Below are 23864 nucleotides of genomic sequence, written 5' to 3'. Positions count from 1 at the left end.
GCCTTCTCCGGGCCATGGCAGCATGGTTTAAGAAGAGCAGTGCCAGAACAGCCACCTTCCTGGGAAGTCACCACAGTATAACCTCCAACGAGGGCACAAGGAAAACCTTCTGGCTGAAGCAAAGGTCTGAACATGAGACCAGATAGGGAGAGCCAGCCCAATCTGCAGTTAATATATACCTCTGGGCTGTCCATCATATTCCATAATAAGCCAACAAACATGCCCCATGGTCATAACCTGCTTAAGGGACTGCGGTTCAGAAGGGTTAGTGTTCAATTTCCTGTGATAGCCACATGTGCATTGCCTTAATCCATTCAGCCTTCCTGATAATGACCCTACACAGGTAACTACTTTTCCCCACCCTTTCTACTTTATTCCCCTAATAAAATATTTGAACACAAAGCATAGAGAGGAGAAGCCAAAAAATTGCCATTTTATGGTCCTGTACTGTCATGCCAAAACAGCTATTTGTGTAACCAATTCCTTCTGTGTGCAGTGAAAAACACTTGGCTTGTGCTTCTGTCTGTATTTGGAGGAAGCACTGGGTGTAGTTAACATTTAAATTCATCTCCCTCCCTCCCAGGGACCCTAAAGGGTTGTGCTGGAAGCAGGTGCACATCACACAACGCAAAGGGCTGAGGGCAGTTGCAGGGTTGCAGGGTAGGGGAATGCCTTAGGGCACATGGCAGGCAAAAACCAGCAATAGGGGCAATAAAATGACTTGGTCATGGTGCCACGGGGCAGTGGTTATCAGGGAAGGTCTGTCCTTCAGAGGGGAGGTGTTAGCCCTGGGAGATACAGTCTCAGCAAGCTTCATTCAGTCTTTGAACATGATAGCAGCATGGTGGAGACCCGTGGGACCTGCAGTCTCCCAAGGCTGACCCATGTAAACAGATGCCTTGTTGCTCTAGCAGGCACACTGAAATGCTTTGAGCTCCTGAGCAAGGGCTTTGGGAAAGGCTGAGTGTGTGCAGCCCAGCTGGAAGGCACAGAGACTGACCCAGGAGGATAAATGCGATGAAGATGTTGCATGATGCTGAATTGTAATGCTGAACTGCAAAGTCCTGATTTAGAAGAGTGAACATTTAAAGAGACTTGGTCGTGTCCTATAGGATCTGGTTTGAGCATGGGGTTTCTGTTAGGTTTTGACTACATTCTCCATTTAAAAAAAAAGACTCCTTAAGGAATGCTTTTTTCCTTTTATCTTTTCTCCCTACACAGTGGTGTTAGAGCTCTTCCTCCCCCTCCAGACAAGTTGCTAACCTCACACCTGAGCTAGCACTGGAGAGGAAAGCAGGCACACAAAGGAAGAAGCTAAGACTTGGGGACCTGATGCTTTGTGCTTCTTTAGAAACATTTTGGAAATATTCCCTCTCAGCATTACCAGGCAATGAGAAGGGGAGAGGAATCGAATTGAGAAACACTCTCTTCCTAGAGGAGTTGCTAAGTTAACCAGCACTTCTGCACAAGGAGGCAGGGATGCTCATAAACAGCATCGCTCAGTCCTCTTTCTGTGTCCTGGAGCCAGGGTGGCAGTGCCCTGTTTTAGGGAGGGGGGGCAAACACAGCTTTAACAGTTACCCACAGCCAGCTAGTGAATAATAAAGCCCAGGAGTCCTGTGTGCCTGCTCTTTTGCTCACGCTGTGGATGACACTGTGCCTTGCACTGCACAGAGTGAAAACCCACAATGTTAAATAAGTGTCCTCCTAATCATGAAGAAGACTTCTTAAAGACTCAGCTCACTACGTGAAGATTTCAGATGGGGGATCTGTCCTTTGGGGTGGAGCTCAGGCTGTCTTGCGACTCAGGGGAATTCTGATGGGAAGCTCAGAATTGCTCTTGCTTTCTCCTTTCCCCAGGCTCTAAAGCAAGCGCTGATGCAAGGCAAGTGGTCCTTCCTCCTGGCAGAGCAGGAAAACACACAGTCGTGCCTGTGGCAAAAGATTTCATCTCCGAGAAAAATGCCAGCCCATCCATCACCCGAGTCCTGCGTATGCTGAAGCCAGAAGTGTAAGACCGGTCAGGGAGAGGACATGTTTCCTAATTCCAGAAATAATTTTGCATTCAAAACAATCTGCTGGTGAACTGGCAATTCAGTCCAGCCACTTAATATAACGCCAGGTTTCCTGACTATTCCAGCACCAAATAAACACAATTGCTCCTGACATGGGACATCTCTAACACAGACCAAGCCTGGTTCACAAGTGGGCAGAGATGGGATAAACAGTAGTTTCCTCTCACAGGTTTTTTTCAGCTGAAGCTGTTCATAATCCTGCTGTTGCTGAAACCCCCCCTAAATCTGACACCACCACAGAGATGCCTTCAGCATTAACAAATCTCTCCCACAGGCACCAAGAGACGCAGTGTCAAGAGAATATCAACAGCCAAGCGCTGTAAAAATGTGCTTTCTCCAACTAACTTTTCTGGTACTGACCTTCAGACTGCACAGCTCTAGTCCTGTCTTGTGCAGGACTCATTTTTTCTTAGTTGAACAAACTTTTAAGATTTTTGGAAGCAGATGGGTCTCACAGGAATGAAGTATAGGCTGAAGTCAGTATACATGACTAGACTGAACTCAGAAGTATGGCATTCTTAGGCAAGGACTGAATCCCTGAAGAGCATGGATGGACTGCAGATCGAATCTGATGTGTTTGGTGATAATTTAATGTGGAGCTAAGGATAGATTGCATTGGATATGTGACACAACAGCTCTAGCTAGTACAGACTTACAGTGAAATGCCACCTATTTTTCCTCTTCACAAAGCCTTGCCATAAGAAAGGATGCCCTGCTCCATTCCCATTCCTATGCCCCGGTTATGGTATAATTTTGGTTACGCAAACGAATCAGGTTTAGTGAATGAATTAAGAACTGACCTCCTTCCACAGGTAAAACCCCCTGACACCTCAGACTCACCCCTGATCTTGTAGATGGATTGATTTTGGTGGGCAGGAGTAACTGCAGCCCCATCTGACCTTTCTCATTCTGGAACAGACACCTTACAAAACATCTCCAGTGCCTACACAAACCAAGGAGGTATCTCTGGACCCTCCTGCATTTGGTCTCTAGACCAGTCAGTTCTGCCAGGCACTGCCTGGCACTTTGAGCAACTTCTCTTTTGTTTAACCATAGTTTAAAATAACTTATTAACCAATCATAAAATGAATTTTTTGGTTTCTCCTGGCTCCATGAACACAAAGAGGTGCACGTCCTACCATAGGAGGAAGCAATGGCTGTTAAGTTTTACAGTTATAGTGGAAAGCACTGATCACAGCCTGCTGGCCTCACTACTGGATGTGACAGGCGGTGGAGGAGGTGGCTTGGCAACACATGCAGGTAGGGTTGACCGATTTAGGGGGGATTAGGTCAAGGTCCTCGTCATCTGGGATCTCATCTAACCGGTATCCATCCTTTAGCAGCTGGATGTTCAAGTCTTGGTTGATCTGCTACAGACAAAGAGACAAACAGTCAAACACTTGAGACTTCTTCTTTCTGATGGTCGGAAGAGGAAGGAGGTCCCTTATTCTAGAATATATTTCCCTATCATTAGCAGCTGTCCCATCAATGAAAGAGTCCCAGTTTTTGACCACAGGTGAGGGCTGCCTTCTGTTGTTCTAACTTCTTCCAGAACAGGAATATCTAGAGTGAGATATTCCAGAGTAGCAAGTCGATACACTATTTTATTCTGGAATAATCTTTCCATGAAGACGAGTCCTCATTTAAAGTAATGTAATAATAATGATAATAAACTGACTGGCAGCTGGGAAGTCCCTCCTCTCAGTCTGGGGCACTATAGCAGTTGAAAGGTAGTAAAGCCTCTTGGCTTTTTGTAATCTCGGATTCAAGTGCTGTCTAGCCAGATCTGGGTGAACAACACCTCACCAGGGACCAGAGGTGGCCCAGATCATTTGATCTGGTCCCTGCTCTTGGCCGTTTCTCTGTGTTTCAGAGGTATTTTGCCCAAGGAAGGGATACAAGGGGGAAGAGTTCCCAGCAGCTTGTGTGCAGAATAGTTGCTCAGCACCCTGGATGTAAAATCAGATCCCGCAGAAGCAGTAGCCAGAGTCTGAACAACTAATTCACAAGAGAACTCGGGAATATATTCAGAAACGATGCAGAAGGATTAACAAGCCTGAGCTTCCCTGCCTTTTCTCTTTGAAAGGGCAAGAGTTCATATCTGCAAGTCCTCCCTGGAATTTTTGGTGCTCCAAGTAAACATGCACTGGGTGACCCTGACCCCCACAAGAACTGGAAACAGCACACCCTCAGATCCTTGTCCTTGGCAAGTAGACGGTTGCTGAGCTGCCATGACAGACAAGTTGATGCTTTTGCACCACATGGGCCAACACTGCAGGACTGAGCAGAACTGGGAAAAGCTTGAGTGAAGCCAAAGGTATCTGTGAAAACAGCTGATGGGCAGATCTGTGTCTGTGCCATGGAAGTGTGGGGACGGAGCCAACTGGATCACCGGGAAAGAAAGAAACATGACACAGTTTCTGCCATGGCCCCTTCCAGGCTCACAGAGTCTACACCACTGGTAAATTCCTTGTGGAGCTGTTTCTGGCAGCACTAAGTAATTTCTGGCTGCTCTACTATTAGCATTCATGGCAAGGATGGCAGGAAAGAGTATAACTCACCTCAGCTGATGAGTATCCCGAGGAGGAATATCTGGACATGTCAAAGTCATCATCACTGCAGGGAAGGACAAGATACAGCAAAGAAGGAAATAACAGTTAGAGACCTGTATTCCCTGGTTAGCCCTATCTTTCTCGTGCCGTGAAGCTGTACTTTAGGCACAGAGAAGTTACATCAAGGGAGTCTGGAGAGAAACTTTCATCTGTGATCCTCAGACCTTTCCATCAAAGTGCTCTTTACTCACATCTCTTCCTACTTGTTTACACACACAGACTCATTATGGCATATGCTGAAGGGCACAGCAAAGAAGAGTGAGTGGCCTGTAAGAGCAGTTTCAGCAGGAATTAGCTTCAGTGCTGCACTCTCGCATGAAAACTTGCTTGCACCATAATATATATATATATATATCATCTTATTAACACTTTGCATACCTGTCCGTATCCAGGGCTACCAGTGGCTTTTCATCTGGACTCTGATCTAATGACGAATAGCCCTTATTTGGAGCGACGAGCCTGAAATAATTAAATGTTGTCTGTTAACCACACAGTAAAGCTCAGTACCACACATAGTCTAGAGCAAAGTCATATGATAGTTAGGCTTTCCCCGTTTCACTTCCTTGCAAGTCCTCCCTTATCGGTGAAGACATTTAAATGGGTGCATTTCAGAGGAAGCGGGCTGTGTCTCTGGGTAGTTCAGAGCAGTTTCACAGGGATGAACACTGGACGTGCCTTGGGAACACACTCCTCCCTGGAAGAAAAAACAGTTGGGACACTCCACACTTCATTCTGGTGAACCTGTTCAGCTAGCACTGCTTGTCATATCAGATTGCTCATTTTTGTGTTGCTTTTTTTTCCCTAGCAATGAGTACATGACACTAGCAATAAGTAAATGGGAGAAGGAGGCTAGGGGAAGGCAGAGGCTCAGTGCTCCTACTATTCTACTACTGGAAACCAGGGATTTGGTCTTTCTGCATGAGTTCCTACCCAGCCCCCACAACACAGCACTTTTGAGGTCTCACTCCTAAATTTAGTAATATGAGAAATATGAGCTGGTGGGTGCAGTGTAAGAGCCAAGTCAGACTAGTACTTTTTAAATCCCATTATTTTATAATGACTTTCACTTCATCAGAAGTATTACAAAGGCTGACGATGACTTTGCACCTTTAATTGCCTGAGACAGTTTGTGTAATGGAATACAGGCTTCAGAGCTTCTAGGATAAGGAAAATACATTAATTCAGTGATATCCAGTTCACAACAGAGTTCTTTCATCCACAAAACTGCACAAAGACTTTGGTTCATATTTAAAATAAGATCAACCAAATCAAGCAAATGGAAGAAGATTCTACATTCAGCAGGTGGGAACAGTAAGAGTGATGAAAAATCTCCTTGTTCAGTGGGTTAACTCAGGTTTTCTCCCAAATGAAGAACTGGTCTTTAACAACACACAATGATGCACAATGATGCTTCACTAAGAGTTTAGAAAATATAAATCTAAAGATGATAATCCATCTCATCCATGCTCCAACTGCACTCTAACCACCTTGTCCTGGTTTCGGCTGGGATAGAGTTAATTTTCTTCCTAGTAGCAGGCATAGTGCTGTGTTTTCGATTTAGTAGAAGAATGTTGATAACACACTGATGTTTTAGTTGTTGCTAAGTACTGCTTATGCCAGTCAAGGACTTTTCAGCTTCCCATGCTCTGCCAGGTGCACAAGAAACTGGGAGGGGGCACAGCCAGAACAGTTGATCCAAACTGACCAAAGGGCTATTCCATACCATGTGGCGTCATGCTCAGTATATAAACTGGGGGGGGTTGGCCAGGGGGCAGCGATCGCTGCTTGGGAACTGTCTGGGTATCGGTCGGCAGGTGGTGAGCAATTGCACTGTGCATCACTTGCTTTGTATATTGCTGTTATTATTATTATTTTATTGTTACTATTATCATTACTATTTTACTTAATTTCAATTATTAAACTGTTCTTATCTCAACCCAGGAGTGTTTCTCACTCTTACTCCTCCGATTCTCTCCCCCATCCCACCGGGGCAGGGGGAGTGAGCGAGCGGCTGCGTGGTGCTTGGTTGCTGGCGGGGGCTAAACCATGATACCACCTGCAATGTTCTTCTGTTTCTGCTCAGAAAATTTCAGGAAGCCATTACAATTTTAGCAATACAAAGGCCTGCAGGCTCAGGGAGAGTAAAATATATCAAATGTTATCACAAAGCAGATGTATAGGCTCACGACTAGTTGTATTTTTTTATTTTGTTCATTGAAACGCAAGATTAAAGAAATTAATTTTAAAACTGATGCAGAATTTCCAACCTGCAGCACCAGGGAACTGGAGAAAATGTGATCCACTTGCAAAATTCAATACCTCTTCCCACTGAGATGCTGCTCCTAAAGCATGTAGGAAGGAAGTCAAGAAGCAAGATGTCTGGAACTAAAACTGAAGCTGTGATCTGGCAGCAGCAGCTTGCTCACACACATAAGTACTGACTTCCATGCTCGCTCTCCAGTTTTCAAGTCAGTGCTCCCTATATATACTCATTGACGGTTGTTACTATATCATGAGTGAACAAAGCCTTTTGTGGTCCTATTTAATTGATTAAAAAAAAATCACTACATCTTTTTCTTGAGAAATGTCTTTTTTCTTAATAACACAGAACTTCAGTTTTTCTGCAACAGACAAAAACTGTGATAATGTCTTTGCCCCTGATCTAAATCTTTCCCTTGCATCCTGATTGTCCTTATTTTTACTTCCCACTGTCCTTGGAGCAAAGCCAGATTGCAGTCATAGCTGCTTTCATCTGCAGGTGTCCTAGTATGAGCTTCTTGTCTTGGTGTTTTTGCTCATTTAACATGAAATATGTTATGACAAAATCTGAGTTTAGGTTATTCTCAGAGTGGGCTACAATATCTGGCTGTGCGGAAGTAGTGTGGATGGTGTTGTAGGCTCTGCCTGTGCTCATAGTGAGTATGCCAGTATCACCCCAACCTTGTTCACATTTTATTTGCTCTTAGGGAGACTGAGCGTGTTATGGATTCAGATCCTTTCACTTCTAAGGCTGGCTGTGCCCCTGCCCCAGGAGAAGACCAAATAGTGAAGGCAACCTGGTATTAGAGGCTGGATATCAGAAATTCTTACGGATAATACAGAAGAACAGAAGCCTTGGGGAAAGAGGAGGAGGTGGAGTAGAGACTAGGAGAGGCAATGTGGTTTGCCTGAATGAAGGAAAACGTATTTGATGAGGAGAAAAGCAGAACTGTTAAAAAAGTGGAAATGGCTTTAGCTTATTCTCCTCCTGCAGAGACCAGAGGAAGCCAACAGTTCAGACTTAAAGAACTACCATAACCTGGATGTTTTGCAGTGTATCCCACTGGAGTATCTCCCATTGTACTGCAGCCGTTATCTTGTGAAAAGAAGCTGCTTGAACAAGCTTGTGGCATTTCTGCCTTCCAAGGGTTGCCCTGTCTGTGGCAAGACAGACCAAACCATTCTGAGGTATTACTAGGGCTGTGCTTGTGGTGCTGCTTGGTTCCCAGAAAGCCAAGGGAGCTGGGAGATGAAGAGACATGGGCCAACAAGACCCTGTGCCAGACACCTCCCAGCCATATGGGAACAACGGAGCTTGGCTACATCTGCTATTAAAGCAATGGCTGCAAACCTCTGTTTTGCAGATCCCAAAGGATGCTTCTAAAAGCTATGTGAAAAGTAACTAAGAAAAGCAAGTCTACTGCCAGCAGGCTTTGCTTGGCTGTGGAGGCGTCCACATGTCCTCTGAACAGTGCTCAGGTGTCCACAAATGGAATAAAACTAAGCTGGCTGTTTGAAAGCTTTTGTCAATGGGTGTCACTGCTCTGCCCTTCCCCACCCAAATCACTCTTCTTTCCATCGGCAGCTCAGAAAGAAGCAGCCTCTCCAAGCAGAAGTCACTAATTTAACAGGTAGGCACCTGTACTTATCCCATCTTCTCTCCCTTACCATCTTCCTCCACTAATTTCAGTGTTTCTAAATTTCTCAAGCAGCAAATCTGCTACCATTCCTCTTGGGAAGCTAGTGTGCAGCCTATTGCCAAAATAAACCAAGTTTTTCCAGCTTGTATTTGGAAGACAAGGAGAAGCATGGAAAAGCCAGCTGAGAGAATCTGCTGAATTTCTTGCTGCCACTAAGGGCCTGGTTCCTTTATATGGTCTCAACAAGCAAACACAGAGCAGTGAGCAATGCAGTGTATTCCAACATCGCAGGGGCCTACAAATAAAAATTGACAAAGTCCTGGCATGATTTATGACTACTGTTGTGGGTTTTGGGAATTAATGTGAACAAGGAACCTCATCTGTCAAATGTGTTTCATACAGAGAGGCTCTGACCTGCAGCTCCTGTTCTACTTAATATATGGTAATCCATGCAACTTTCTCATTCATCAATAAACACCCAGCATTCATGCAGATTCTGTTGTCATTTAAGTGAGGTCCTCCACTAAAAACTGCCACCTTTCTAGTAGCATGCAAAGCATGAAACCCCGTGGACTCAGGGGGGTTCCTTCCTCCTGAATGCAGGTAAGTGATACACTGGTGTACTGAAGCTTGCATGGAAAAAATAGAAATACTCTAAAAGAAAGTATTCAGCCAAGAACATCTTTTTTTACAGCGGTTTGTAGCACTGTCTGATACTGTCATACAGAGATGTGCCAAAGCAGCTCCAGCAAAGTATGACCATGCTGTTCAAAGCACAGAGGAGGTGTATAGCAAAGCACACAAAAATGGATTATTCACAAGCCCTTGTTAAGTCAGTCAGTATGGGGAAGGGGTCATCATCAAAAAGGAACAGGGGAACTACTGGGATAAAAGCAGCCAAGGCAGAACTAAACTCTAAACCAGTTTGCGTTACATGAAGCAGCATCGTACACTCTCCTGCTGGCAGGATTATGTGTTACATGAGGCTACCCAGAACATGCAAGACAGCCATATCAAACCCCTGATTTCGACCAGGCTGGGCTGCCTCTGCCTCCTTCAGGCTGCACTATCACCAGTCCTGGGCCCAGCTGTCCTTGTATCTCCCCAGGGGACAGGATGCAACACAGCACAGAGTGTCTGGGCCTGCCAGCTCTGGGAAGGGCCATCACTGCTCTCGCAGCACGTTTGGCAGTAGGCAAATAGCAATGAACATCATCCTTGCCCATCCTAAGGTCATTAGGGATTGCAGCTTAGAGCACAGCTGAGTGCTTTTCCAGTCCTTTACCTTGTTCGTGCCATCACATTGTTCTTCTTGGGCTGCTGATTAACTGGGCTTCCCATGTTGCCATTCTTCAGGGAGCCCTTCCGAGCCAGCTCCCTCTGCTTCTCTGAATATGGGATACAAAGGGGAAAAACAAAATTAGGGCAACAGCCTGGCTGGCCAACCATACAGCTGCAGAAACCCAGATTTGATAGCAGCAAAAGGAATAGCAGAATTAATAGCAAAGGACATGAGCTCTCCATCTCCCAAGCAGGGACACTGCAAAGGCTGGATGAGCTGTGTCCCATTGCCTCCAAGGTCACCAGGGGCTAAAGCTAACATACCCTGACTCACAGCAGCTTGTTGACAACACCACACTAAGATGGTCATGGAGCTTCTGGATGAGAACCAGCTGGGGCAGAGAAAGGGCAGAGACCTTGCCTATATCTGCACCTGGTTGCTGCATGGAGTCTAAGAATGTGCTTTGTGCTGGGCAAGGGAATTTATACTTTTACTTTTTCTCCTCCTACTGAGGCTGCCACTGAGGGGACCAGTGGGGACAGAAAAGTGTCTCCATCAAAGCAGCACCACCATTTAGTGTTAGTCCAGCCTAGTTTGACACCAGGCCTGAGTTATTACAGTTTCCCCAGATGGCAACTCAACAGACTAACACACCCCACAGCAGAAAATGTTGCTGCGTCCCTGCTTCTCTTCCTGGCAACCTGTGATGTCCCCCATGTGTCTTTCTCTTTTATCTCACATGGATTTTTGGTAGCTTGCTTTCTTTATTTAAAAAAAGTGAAAAATTTTGCAGCTGTATTTTTAAACAGCATATTGTTTGCTTAAATTTTCAGAGCTTGTTCTACTCGCTGCTGAAATGTACCTTAAAACTTGGACAGTACATCGAGCTTTCTTTGTGTATTCAGTGCAAGAGGGGATTTAAATTAGCTTCTCATTTAGAATCATAGAATCATAGAATCATTTAGGTTGGAAAAGACCTTTAAGGTCATCCAGTCCAACCATTAACCTAACATTACCAAGTCTACCACTAAACCAATTAAGGGTAGAGTTGCAATTTCATGTTTCCTGGCTTGGTGGCTGGATTATTTATAATGAAAGTAAAAAGTAGGAATCATTAAGGTTGGACAGGACCTCTAAGATCATCAGTCCAATCATCAACCCAACACCACCATGCCCAATAAACCATGTCCCAAAGTGCCACATCTACCCGTTTTTTGAACACTTCCAGGGATGGTGACTCCACCACCTCTCTGGGCAGCCTGTTCCAATTCTTGACCACCCTTTCTGTGAAGAAATTTTTCCTAATTTCCAACCTAAACCTCCCCTGGCGCAGCTTGAGCCCATTTCCTCTTGTCCTATCGCTAGCTACTTGGGAGAAGAGACCAACACATACCTCGCTACAACCTCCTTTCAGGTAGTTGTAGAGAGCAATAAGGTCTCCCCTCAGCCTCCTCTTCTCCAGACTAAACAACCCCAGTTCCCTCAGCCGCTCCTCATAAGACCTGTGCTCCAGACCCTTCACCAGCTTTGTTGCTCTTCTTTGGACGTGCTCCAGCACCTCAATGTCTTTCTTGTATTGAGGGGCCCAAAACTGGACACAGTATTCCAGGTGCGGCCTCACCAGCGCCGAGTACAGGGGCACAATCACCTCCCTGCTCCTGCTGGCCACAGCATTCCTGATACAAGCCAGGATGCTGTTGGCCTTCTTGGCCACCTGGGCACACTGCTGGCTCATGTTCAGCTGGCTGTCAACCAGCACCCCCAGGTCCTTTTCCACCGGGCTGCTTTCTGCCAGCTTCTGCCAGCCGCTTGTAGAACGCTTCATCTATCTCTACATCCTGGTTGGGTGGTCTATAGCAGACTCCCAATAGGACATCCGCCTTGTTGGCCTTCCCCCTCATCCTTACCCATAAGTGTTCAAAGTTGTCATCACCACTGTCGAGCTCTATACAGTCAAAACACTCCCTAACATACAGAGCCACCCCACCGCCTCTCCTTCCCTGCCTATCCCTTCTGAAGAGCTTATAGCCATCCAGTGCAGCACTCCAGTCATGAGAGTCGTCCCACCACGTTTCTGTGATGGCGACTATGTCATAGCCATCCTGCTGCACAAGGGCTTCCAGCTCCTCCTGTTTGTTGCCCATGCTATGTGCATTGGTGTACATGCACTTGAGGCGGGCTATCGATTTCTCCCCCAATGTTGCCATGCTGCCCCTGGGCTCCTCACTAGCGAGCCTGTTTATATCCCCTTCCCCCTTCAAACCTAGTTTAAAGCCCTCTCAATGAGTCCTGCCAACTCATAGGCAAGGATCCTTTTCCCCTTTGGAGACAGCTGATCTCCATCAGCCGCCAGCAGGCCCAGTGCCATGTAAACCTCCCCATGATCAAAAAAACCAAAATTCCACAGATGGCACCAGCCTCTGAGCCACCTGTTAATCAGGTGAGTTATCCCATTCCTTTCAGCATTCTTCCCTGCCATTGATGGGACTGAGGAAAACACTACCTGTGTTCCCAATCCTGCAACCAATCACCCCAGTGCCCTGAAGTCCCTCTTGATTGCTTTAGGACTTCTCTCTGTAATCTCATCACTGCCAACCTGTGCAACCAGCAACGGGTAATAATCAGACCCAAGACTGTCCCCAGGTTCAGAGGAAAAGGGCTCCTTGGATGTTCCTCTGTTCATGCTTGGCTGAGGTCTGCATCCAAGACTACCAGGGTATCCTCAGCTAACGAGGACCCTGCTATTGCCAGGACACACAGTATTGATGACATCCTCATCTATTCTGCTCTCCTGCTGTGGCACACCGAAGTTTGTGTGTTTTTCTGAGCTCTAGTCTCCAAAGGATCCTTTAAGATCTCAGAGAAGCGACAAGAAGTTTTCAGGGTGCTGTGAGCATCCTCTGTGCATAAAAATAGCAGTTAAAAAACAAGAATTGCAGTGAACTTCCTATACCAGCACAAATTCCTTCCCTTTGAGAAGCGTGTGTTATTTCTACACGTTATTTCTTTAATAGAGCCCTGATCTGCTGACAGAGCATTTTAGCCCCAACACTCAATAAGCAGACAGTAACCTTTCCTGGTTAAGAGCTGAGTGTGCAGCACAGAGAAGACAAAGGGGGATCCCACATCAACGAATAGTCAGAACAAATTCAATTAACCATCAGGTACAGTTTAAGGCTCATAATTAATAAATCAAACACAGAAAAAAATGCATCATCCAATATTGTCTGCAGATGCTGTGGTCTGTTCTGGAGCCAGTTTACATTAATTACACTGGACTCTACTTGCTTCCCTTGAGTGATACACAGAAACTCATCTACCTATGGAGACATTAGAAGGAATTACAGAAATAGTAACACCTGGGTAATTCAGAATTGGGGAAATGTTCCCCTGTGGTGGGCCAGAGGAACAGGTAGAACCTACATTTAAGTACACAGGGCTCTGAGAAGCCAGAAAACTTAGTACTATTTCCCTTTTCTGTGTTGATTTTGTCAAAGATGCCAACACCTGAGCAGGCAGCCTTGTCAACTCAGCTGGTGTTAGTCTTTTAAATGTCAGGAACAAGGTGTGAATCACCTTTGGGGACATCAGTCTTTTTTAAACCAGCTAAGTACTTCATAGAAAACAGGGATGAGAGCAATACATACCATGTAACGAGACCTCTGAACAGACCACCAGCTTATTACTGCTGTGGTGCTGCCTGCTGGGGTTAGGCTTTGCTAGACCTAGTTTTTATTCTAATCACTACTTCAGTTACTGAATTTTTCCCTCTTTCTATCAGAGAATCTCAATATTTTGCTTAATTTGTTTTGCCTCACAACCTTCTGCTAGTGAAATAAGCAGGAGATATCTGAGCTGCTTCTCATATTTGAGGTGACAGATTATGGTGGGTCAGGGCAGGGCAAAGAAGAGAACCTGTAATTTGCAGCTCTGGTCTCCTGCTTCAGGCACAAACCCCCCATTCAGACTCCAGATGCTTTGGCCCATTCTCATTACAAAGTAAAATAATTTGTGTAGAAGCAGATCTTCAGGATTAGCTCACTTTCCTAGACTATCAGACCTGTAGGTACTGTAGAAATTTGGAGTGGCAAAGGATGGCCAGATAATGCCCATCAAAATGATTTGGCTACCTTACAGCCTCCTCCTTCATGACTTTTTATCTGAAGGCATATTAGCCAAGAGTGGTGTGTGCAACACAAGATGTGAGTGGGTGTGTGTCTATTGGCTTGCAAGGTGCATGGGTACCCAGTAACTTGTCACAGGAGAGGTGCACGTATGATAGTGGAGGGCTGGGAAGGCCAGTAAAGCCCTGATGGGGTGGCATAATAAGTCAAGTAAATTGCAGTGACAGAAAGACTAGGCACATACGGTGAACATCATGTCACATCATGCTCTTATTCATGTGCCCATGCTTTGCTCCTGCCCTTTGCTGACTGGTACCTCCCTTCCCTCCATCTCACCCACTTACATACTCCCTCCTGCCCAGAGCTCTCTGCTGAACTCCAGTGAATTGCTCTGTTCCAGTTTCTCTTAATGGCTTTACTGTTTACCGGAGCCTGTGTCAGCTACAGTGTTTCACGTACCTCTTCCCTTCTGCCCCTCTATTTCTCCTCTAACTAATCTGCAGTAATATGCCTGTCACAACTGTTTTTCTGCCCTCATCTTTGCTGCTCTGTCTGCAGACAGCCCTACTGCCCTTAACATGATCCAGCTGTTCAATCTCTCATTCCCTCCAAAAAAAGAGCTTGGAGATATCCTACAGGAAGGATGCTACAATAAATGTGTGTACGCAATTTCTCTTATAAATGGAAAGAGTAATAACACATGAAATAATGTTTAAATAAATTCCTCCCAAGACCCAAGAGACCTCCGAGTGGTAGGCTGCACTTCTATCTTCATGAAGAAAATCAATAGCAGTGCTATATTGCCACTGCGCTCTGGCTTCCACATTACTCATCTCACCCGTACAAAGCACAGACTGTGTTCAAGGAAACGGGTGCTCCCAGGGGAGGAAAATGACTTTGTGCACTTAAGGTAATGATGTCACTTGAGGTCGCCATGCAAACAGTTATGGATATGGAAATCTGCAGTTTTGTCAATAGAGCTGGAACCTGGGGACCTAGCTTAAGAGTTACAGCTTTTTTATAAAATGTTTCCCTAATTTACCTACAGAGCTTCTTCCCAGAAACAACAGTTGCTGTACCTAATTAGCATTAATCTCCTTGTTACAGAAGAGCAACTGGGAATAGTACAGTACTTGAGGTACTGACAAAAGGATACACTAATGGCATTGATTTGTCCAGTCTACTTCAACCTTCCCTTATTATTCTGTTTTCTGTATGAAATACTTAGAAGTCACAAGCTGTGAAGCAGACTGGGAAGAGAGGATGCACAAAAGGAGCCACGGATACAGGCAGGTACTGAGCCATTCAGCCTATGCAAGATGCTTGCTGCCTGCTCTGTTTGGGACTGCATCTCCCAGCGTCAGTTTTTCGTCTTGACTCATGGCAAGAGCAGCCCTGGAAGGGGATCTCTGAGCGAGGCATCCTTTTGAACAGCACTGGGATAGGTTGCTCTGCTGTGTGCTTTGTGGCTCTTTGATGGAGATGCCTTAAAACAAGCTCTGAACCCACACCCAACCCCAGGAGAGGGGGGTTAAATAACTACATAAATTGAAAGAACAGTTTCAGGAGCAACATGGGGAGATAAAGGCAGTCTGTTCTTTACTGGGATTAGAGACCATCTGTAAAGTTTCAACCACAAATGCACCAATTTTGTTATGTTGAACCCTGAAGGCTTTGTAGTTCTCAGCTCACTGACTGATATTCCCAGTACTACTCCTCCCTGACTGTATGGCAATTTAATATTTGCCATGAATGTGCAGCAGCAGGTTGGAAGGCAGGAGCTAACACCACAGCTTGTGTTGTCAGCCTCTGTCCCCAAATGGATTATCTCCTCTGTTCACTCCAGTCTCCACCAAGATGGGGCCCAGCCATAAATTAGATCCTCAGTTTTGTCCAAGTCAAGCACACCAGGGAACAACATGCTATATTTCTTTGTGACAGGGTTTCTGCTGCTGTTTTACCCCTACTAGAGTTGCTTGCTCTAAGTGAACATCATTCCAGTTACTTGCTTGAGGTTTTTGAGAACCTTGTTTCTTAACAAGCAGGAATTAATCCAATAGCACAAGTAATTCGGTGCTTGGAAGTGGACGCACCTAATTGGTGTCCCCAAGCAGAATCCCCATCCCCAGCTAGAGACTGTGGAAGCCAGAGATATGAACTCCTCTGCTGTCACCACATAAAATCTTAGGATGTTTCTACATGGAGGGGCACAGTGATGGAGCGATGAGCAACAGGTAGGGATTGGGCTGGCCCATTCCCTCAGGGCATGGCTTTACACTGCCACCGTTCATGTCTCCACATGCTACTCTCCAGCTCTAGGTACCAAAGGGTTCCCTTCTACTGATCATCAGCAAGCCTCTTAGCTTATCCAGAACCAGCAACAGTGTCTTGCAAAATTCAAGGACAATCCCTGTCAACATCTCACATGGAGAGATGGGACTGATACAGGAAGAAGCAGAAGCAGACAAGAAGCCTTGGTGGTCTCATCTGAGATCTCTCCTTGAAGGGTGAGCGCTATGGTTGTTTGTCAGAAAACAGCTTTTTCTACCAAGACTTCCTTCACCTCTCCTTGAGCCATCTGCTTGGCTCAGGCACCGCTATGGCCATTCAGTTGCTCTCATCTCCTTCTTGTCACACAGAAAGCCAAAAGGCCGGTGTATTGGGTCTGGCTGAGATGGAGTTAATCTTCCCCATAGCAGCCCTCATAGTGCTGTGCTTTGTATTGGTAGCTAGAAAGGTGTTGATAACACACCAGTGTTTTGGCTACTGCTGAGCAGTGCTCACACAGCATCAAGGCTGTCTCTCCAACATTTTCCCCCCTCACCAGTAGGCTGGGGGTGGGCAAGATCTGGGGAGGGGACGTAGCCAGGACAGCTGACCCCAACTGACCAAAAGGATATTCCATACCATATGATGTTGGCTCAGCAATAAAAGCTAAGAGAAAGGGGAGGAAGAGGAGGCATTCGTTATTTACGTTTGTCTTTTGGAGCAACCGCTATGCATACCAAAGCCCTGCTTCCCAGGAAGTGGCTGGACATCGCCTGCTGATGGGAAGTAGAAAATAAAATCTTTGTTTTCCTTTTGCTTCCGCGCACGACCTTTGCTTTTGCTTTTTATTAAAATCCCTTTGTCCTGACCCATGAGTTTGTTTTTTCCATCTCATTTTTCTCCCCACCTGTTCTGCTGAGGAGGGGAGTGATAGAGTGGCTTGGTGGCACCTGGTGTCCAGCCAAGGTCAACCCACCACAGCTGGGCCGGGGTGACTCAAGAGGGTTTTATGACTACCATAGCAATAGGTCCAGGCTCCCAGCAAGCAGAATTTCCTTCCCAGCAGTAGCTGGGCTGTGGCTGACCTGCTCTAAGAGTGATCTGTGCTGTGTCTCCTAGAGGAAAAAATAGCAACATCCTACAGTGCAGCTGGCAGGAGGAAAGTGTTAGTACCCTATTAATTAATGAAATAGCTCTGCTCTGTTAGTGTTATGACAGCTTCCTGCCTCTTGAAGCAAGGAAAGTTTCTGGTTAGGCTGGTAGATTATATAATTGAGCTACAGCAGCTTACACCAAAGGCTACTTTGTGACACTTCTCCTTATGGGGCTGACTAGTAGCAGCCACTATGTTTTTTGGTATTAAGATAAATACCAGCATGAGATCTAAGCTGGGAAGGGAACAAAACAGTAGCTAGGAAAGCAGGAAAATTATCTGCTACATTTGCAATTCAGGTAATATTTTTACAAGAAGCTTTGCAAAGAAAATCTAAAATAAAACCCATAAACACTTTCAAGCCTGCATCAATATGAACTAGGCTTCCTCTTGGTCATATGGCAGGAGACCTCATCTGCATGTAGTTCACTCAGTCTTAAGGTGGGATCCAGTTTGCCTAACTTAGACACTCTCTTTTCACATACATTTAGGCACCCCACTGAGCAATCTTCCAAAAACAGTGCCTTATTCTCTATCTAGTCCAAGAAGAGGAGGTGCTTACATCAGAGGGATGAAGGCTGCTATGAGACTGTCTGTCTGCCTCTTTTCCATATATTCATCTGCAGACGGGGATGTGGGAGATTTACTGCCAAGCTCCTAGTGTGGTGGATGTGCTGATAAAGATGCCACTGCCACAGTCCTTCATCACCTTAGTAGCCTGTTCTGCAACAGTCCAACCAATTGCCACGTTGCCCATCATGTTTTAACGCTGTCACATCATTGACTGCTAGGTAAGACAGACTGTCTGGATGGGGATTTCAGAGTGCTGTCGGGAGCCTCCTTATCAAGTGATTTGCAAGAAAGAAAGAAGCATGGCTGAGCCCTGCAGTTCCTGACAGAAAGACAAAGTGGGAGTGTTAGAAAAGTAAGAAATACATAATTAATATGGATATAATATCAATAAGGGTTTAAGATTTTGTACATGAACCAGGAGAAGTTATTTCCCCTTGGTGTGAGGTTCTCCTCTTTGTTGATGTGGCCCCAGCAGCAAGCTAAATGTTTTACTATTCCACTTACTTACAAACCAGGTGCAACCTTTAGGAAATCACTAGAAATATAAGATAAGCCACCTGGTTAGTTTTTCTTGTATCTAACTGACCCCCAAGCAAACATGTGGCCATGAAATGTATTTATTCAAAGGGGGGGAAACAACCAAGGAAAAGACCATTCAAGCAACGGAATAAATCTGTGTTCAGTGCATGCAGCACAGCACATTCTTTCTGTCACGCTTCAATCACTGTGGACTCTGGAAGCAAAAGTTGTATTAATGCTGGGTTGGTATTTAATTGAGCTCATTTGAACCAAGCTTACAGCAAGCACATATGACAGATTTATATATGAATCTTTACAGAGTAAAAAATGACATTTATCAACCTTCCAGCAGAGCATCTGACATTTGAAGAATAGATTCTGATTTAACAGTGAAAAATGCTGCTATCCATATGGAAAACCTGCAATAGGATTAAACCCCCAGTTGCTACTATCCCCAACAATGGCTCTGCCAGTTAAGCTATTAAACATTTATGTACTACCTTAACTTTGCTTAGGCTTAAAAAGATTAAAAAAACAATCCAAATCCTGACGAGTTTAATGCAGAAGAGGCAAAAGATCGAGTTGGAGGAACAGGGGCCAGAGCCAGGAGATGCGAGCCATTAAACTGCTTGAAAATTGTAAAGGCTGGGCAGATTAACATAACAGCAGCAGGAGCTGATGTGGATTAAAGGCATGTTACACTGGTTACAGACAATACCATTAGTCTCATTTTGCCCCAGGTAACCTAGAGCTCATATGGGTACGGCTTAAGAGTAGAGAGTTGATCCAAATGCAACTAGATATGTGTTCACCTAACTAAAGAGGCATGCTGTATCCACAGACAGAGAGAGGTGTTTGAGCAGACTTCTCTCTGGAGACAAGGCAGGAATAGGCTCATCAGCCTTGTCAGAACACTCCTCGTAAGCAGGTAGATTTCATCTGCTATTACCTTCAAAACCATATTGTGGTCAGCACTGAGTATTCACTGGGAAGGAGCACTAGCTGGAAAGGGGGTCCTGGCAATGGTACACCTCTACCTACTGGAAAAACTATTCAGACTCTTCCAATACCTCCTTTTTCCTCTTTACTGGTGGACAGCAGCATTCAGCAGTGGAATAAAATTTTCCCTATGTGGAAAAGCAGAAGTTCTGGCAGAAGGACTCATTCTGTTGTATCTGATCCTTGGAAAAAAGCTGGTAAACTGTGAAGAAGTGTGACTACAGCATATTTTCATGTATTAGTCCATTTTAAAAACTAGTTACCTTGCAATCAACTATGTAAAAGGCTTCCTCTTCCTAAGTCATCTCCAGCTGGTAAATTCCAGTTTACAGGAGATTGAGTTTCTCCTGTCATTTTTTTTTTCATTTCTATTATTCCACTTTTCATGTTTTTTCGCTATGGCATTTCTGAGTCTTTGTTGTACTGATGTCTCCCAAATATAGGATCATAGAATCATTTAGGTTGAAAAACACCCTTAGAGATCATCAAGTCCAACCGTTAACCTAACACTACCAAGTCCACCACTAAACCATATCCCTAAGCACCACGTCTACACATAGAATCATAGAATGCTTTGGGTTGGAAGGGACCTTTAGAGGTCATCTAGCCCAACCCCCCTGCAGTGAGCAGGGACAGCTTTAACTAGATCAGGTTGCTCAGAGCCCCATCCAACCTGACCTTGAATGTTGCCAGGGATGGGGCCTCCACTACCTCTCTGGGCAACCTGGTCCAGTGCTTGACCACTCTCATGGTAAAAAACTTTCTTTCTTATGTCTAGTCTAAATCTATTCTTCTTTAGTTTAAATCCATTATTCCTTGTTCTGTCACAACAGGCCTTGCTAAAAACATTCTCCACATCCTTCCTATAGGCCCCCTTTAAGTACTGAAAGGCCGCAATAAGGTCTCCTCGCAGCCTTCTCTTCTCTAGGCTGAACAATCCCAACTCTCTCAGCCTGGCCTAGCAGAAGAGGTGCTCCAGCCCTCGGATCATTTCTTGAGCTGAGGGGCCCAGAGCTGGACGCAGTACTCCAGGTGGGGTCTCACCAGAGCAGAGTAGAGGGGCAGAATCACCTCCCTCGACCTGCTGGCCACGCTTCTTTTGATGCAGCCCACGATACGGTTGGCTTTCTGGGCTGCAAGTGCACATTGCCGGCTCATGTCCAGCTTTTCATCCACCAGTACCCCCAAGTCCTTCTCCGCAGGGCTGCTCTCAATCCCTTCATCCCCCAGCCTGTATTGATATTGGGGGTTGCCCCGACCCAGGTGCAGGACCTTGCACTTGGCCTTGTTGAACCTCATGAGGTTCACACAGGCCCACCTCTCCAGCTTGTCCAGGTCCCTCTGGATGACATCTCGTCCTCCTGGTGTGTCAACCGCACCACTCAGCTTGGTGTCATCTGCAAACTTGCTCAGGGTGCACTCGATCCCACTGTCTATGTCACTGATGAAGATGTTAAATAGCACCGGTCCCAGTACGGACCCCTGAGGGACCCCACTTGTCACCGGTCTCCATGTGGACATCAAGCCATTGACCACAACCCTCTGGATGCGACCATCCAGACAATTCCTTATCCATCGAACAGTCCACCCATCAAACCCATATCTCTCCAATTTAGAGAGAAGGATGTTGTGGGGGACTGTGTCGAACGCTTTACAGAAATCCAAGTAGATGACATCCATTGCTTTTCCCTTGTCCACTGATGCAGTCACTCCTTCAGAGAAAGCCACTAGGTTGGTCAGGCAGGACTTGCCCTTGGTGAAGCCATGCTGGCTGGCTCGAATCATCTCCCTGTCTTCCATGTGCTTCATCATAGCTTCTAGGAGGATCTGTTCCATGATCTTCCCAGGCACAGAGGTGAGGCTGACAGGTCAGTAGTTCCCAGGGTCCTCCTTTCTTCCCTTTTTAAAAATGGGCACAACATTCCCCTTCTTCCAGTCAGCAGGGACTTCACCTGACTGCCATGACTTTTCAAATATCATGGAGAGTGTCTTGGCAACTACATCAGCCAATTCCCTCAGGACTCTGGGATGCATCTCATCAGGTCCCATAGACTTGTGTACATTGAGGTTCTTCAGGTGGTCTCGAACCTGATCTTCCCTTACAGTGGGAGGGGCTTTACCCCCCTGGTCCCCATCTTTTGGTCCATCGATTCGGGAGGGGTGAGCAGAGAGGTTGCTGGTGAAGAACAAGGCAAAGAATTTGTTGAGTACCTCAGCCTTCTCCTCGTCCGTTGATACAAGGTCGCCATTCTTGTTCATCAAGGGGGGTATGCTTTCTTTAACCTTCCTTTTCTGGTTGACATACCTGTAGAAGGCCTTCTTGTTATTCTTTACGTCCCTTGCCAAATTCAGTTCCAGCTGCGCCTTGGCCTTCCTGACCTCCTCCCTACACAACCGGGCAGCTTCCCTGTACTCTTCCCAGGACACCTGTCCCTGCTTCCACTGCCTGTGCAGTTCCCTCTTACTCTTTAGTTTGACCAGCAGGTCTCGACTCAGCCATGCTGGTCTCTTCCCTTCCTTGCCTGATTTTTTACACTTGGGGACTGAGAGCTCTTGTGCTCTATGGAAGATGTCCTTAACGATCTGCCAGCTCTGTTCCGTTCCCCTGTCCCTGAGGACCGTCTCCCAGGGGGTCCTTCTGACTAACTCCTTGAAGAGCTGGAAGTTTGCTTTCCTAAAATTTAGGGTCCTGACTGTACTCCTCACTTTTCCCATGTCCCTCAGGAGCGTGAACTCCACCAACGCATGATCACTGCAGCCCAAGCTGCCTCCAGTCTTGACATCACCAATGAGCTCAGTTGCATTGGTGACCATCAGATCCAGTATCGCGTCCCCTCGGGTAGGTGTGTCTATTACCTGGCTTAGGAAGCTGTCGTCTATGCATTCCAGGATGCTCCTGGATTGCCTACAGCTCGCCGTGTTGCTTTTCCAGCAAATGTCGGGGTGGTTGAAGTCCCCCAGCAGGACGAGAGTCTGCAAGCGCAAAGCCTCCCGGAGCTGGAGGAACAAGGCTTCGTCAGTAGGCTCCCCTTGATCAGGCGGCCTGTAGTAGACACCAACCACAAGGTTCCCTTTGTTGCCTCTGATTCTTACCCATAAGCTTTCGACCTGCTCGTGGCTATTCTTCAGGGACAGCTCTTCACAATGTATTGATTTCTTTACATAGAGGGCAACACCTCCGCCCCTCCTTCCTTGCCTGTCCCTTCTGAAGAGCCTGTAGCCATCAATAGCCACATTCCAGTCATGGGATTCGTCCCACCAGGTTTCGGTTATGGCAATCAGGTCGTAGCTGTCTAGCAGCACAGCAGCTTCCAGCTCCTCCTGTTTGTTCCCCATGCTGTGTGAGTTCGTGTAGAGGCATTTCATCTGGGCTGTTGGCCGTGTCACCTTCTTAGTGGAACATCCCTTATTTCCCTCGGGGTGTTTCACGAAGGTTTCCTTGTGAGCTCTAATTATCTCAGGAGCCCCCAGCTCATCTCTGCCAGACTTCAACTGTGCTGCAGCATCCCCATCATGCCTCTGCGCAACAGGTTGAGGGCTCACAGTAGCACCCCGTCCCTCTAACCATTGCATACCATCCCACAGCTTGTCACAGGCAAGCCTGGTACGTTCCCCCTCCCCCTTCACATCTAGTTTAAAGCCCTGTCAATGAGCCCCGCAAGCTCCTGAGCAAAGACCCTCTTTCCCCTTTGAGAAAGGTGGCTCCCATTTGACGCCAGCAAGCCTGGTGCCATGTAGGCTGTCCCATTGTCAAAAAACCCAAAGTTGTGACAGTGGCACCAGCCACGGAGCCATGTATTAAGAGATTTGATCTGCCTGTTCCTACCGATGTCACCTCCCACAACTGGAAGGAGGGAGGAAAAGATGACCTGTGCCCCCAGTTGCCTCACTAACCGTCCCAAGGCCCTGAAGTCTCTTTTAATCACCCTTGGGCTGTGCACTGCAACTTCGTCACCACCCACATGGATTAGTTGGGGTAGTAGTCCAAGGGCCATACCAGGCTGGGAAGTCTCCTGGTGATATCTCTGACCCGGGCTCCTGGCAGGCAGCAGACTTCCCTATGAGGAGGGTCCACCCGGCATATTGGACCCTCTGTTCCCCTCAGGAGGGAGTCTCCTATGACTGTGACCCATCTTTTCTTCCTTGTGGAGGTGGTAGTAATATGGGGGGTAGGTCTTTGTGATCTTGGCAACTCTTCTGGTGTAGATGGAACGACGCCCACATCGTCCACTGACTGGTCCTCCACATCTAGAGCCTCGTACCTATTGTGCAGAGGCACCTGGGGTGTCACGGTGGGCAAGGAAAGGGCTCGCTTGCCGCCCCGATTGTGGACATGTTTCCACTCACCGCTTCCCTCTAA

At 46.4% G+C, this 23864-nt stretch overlaps 1 protein-coding gene across 3 annotated transcripts in view; it reads right to left on the bottom strand.

The window, feature by feature from the left end:
* Positions 1 to 3286: 3286 nt before the first annotated feature.
* Positions 3287 to 23864, bottom strand: part of LOC142596527 (protein FAM219A-like) — a 97076-nt gene continuing 76498 nt past the window's right edge. Inside the window, exons 3-6 of one of the 3 annotated variants that reach the window (XM_075725676.1) lie at positions 9872 to 9974; positions 5066 to 5146; positions 4637 to 4691; positions 3287 to 3445 (exon numbers count right to left, since the gene is read on the bottom strand). In XM_075725676.1, the coding sequence (XP_075581791.1) occupies positions 3287 to 3445; positions 4637 to 4691; positions 5066 to 5146; positions 9872 to 9974 (398 nt within the window). The remainder of the gene's footprint in view (positions 3446 to 4636; positions 4692 to 5065; positions 5147 to 9871; positions 9975 to 23864) is intronic. The other 2 variants (XM_075725677.1, XM_075725678.1) reach the window with 2 other exon arrangements.

Source organism: Pelecanus crispus, chromosome W, assembly GCF_030463565.1.
Source record: "Pelecanus crispus isolate bPelCri1 chromosome W, bPelCri1.pri, whole genome shotgun sequence".
Lineage (NCBI taxonomy): Eukaryota > Metazoa > Chordata > Aves > Pelecaniformes > Pelecanidae > Pelecanus > Pelecanus crispus.
The sequence above is the reverse complement of the archived record's forward strand: the minus strand, read 5'-3'. Positions and strand labels throughout refer to the sequence as shown.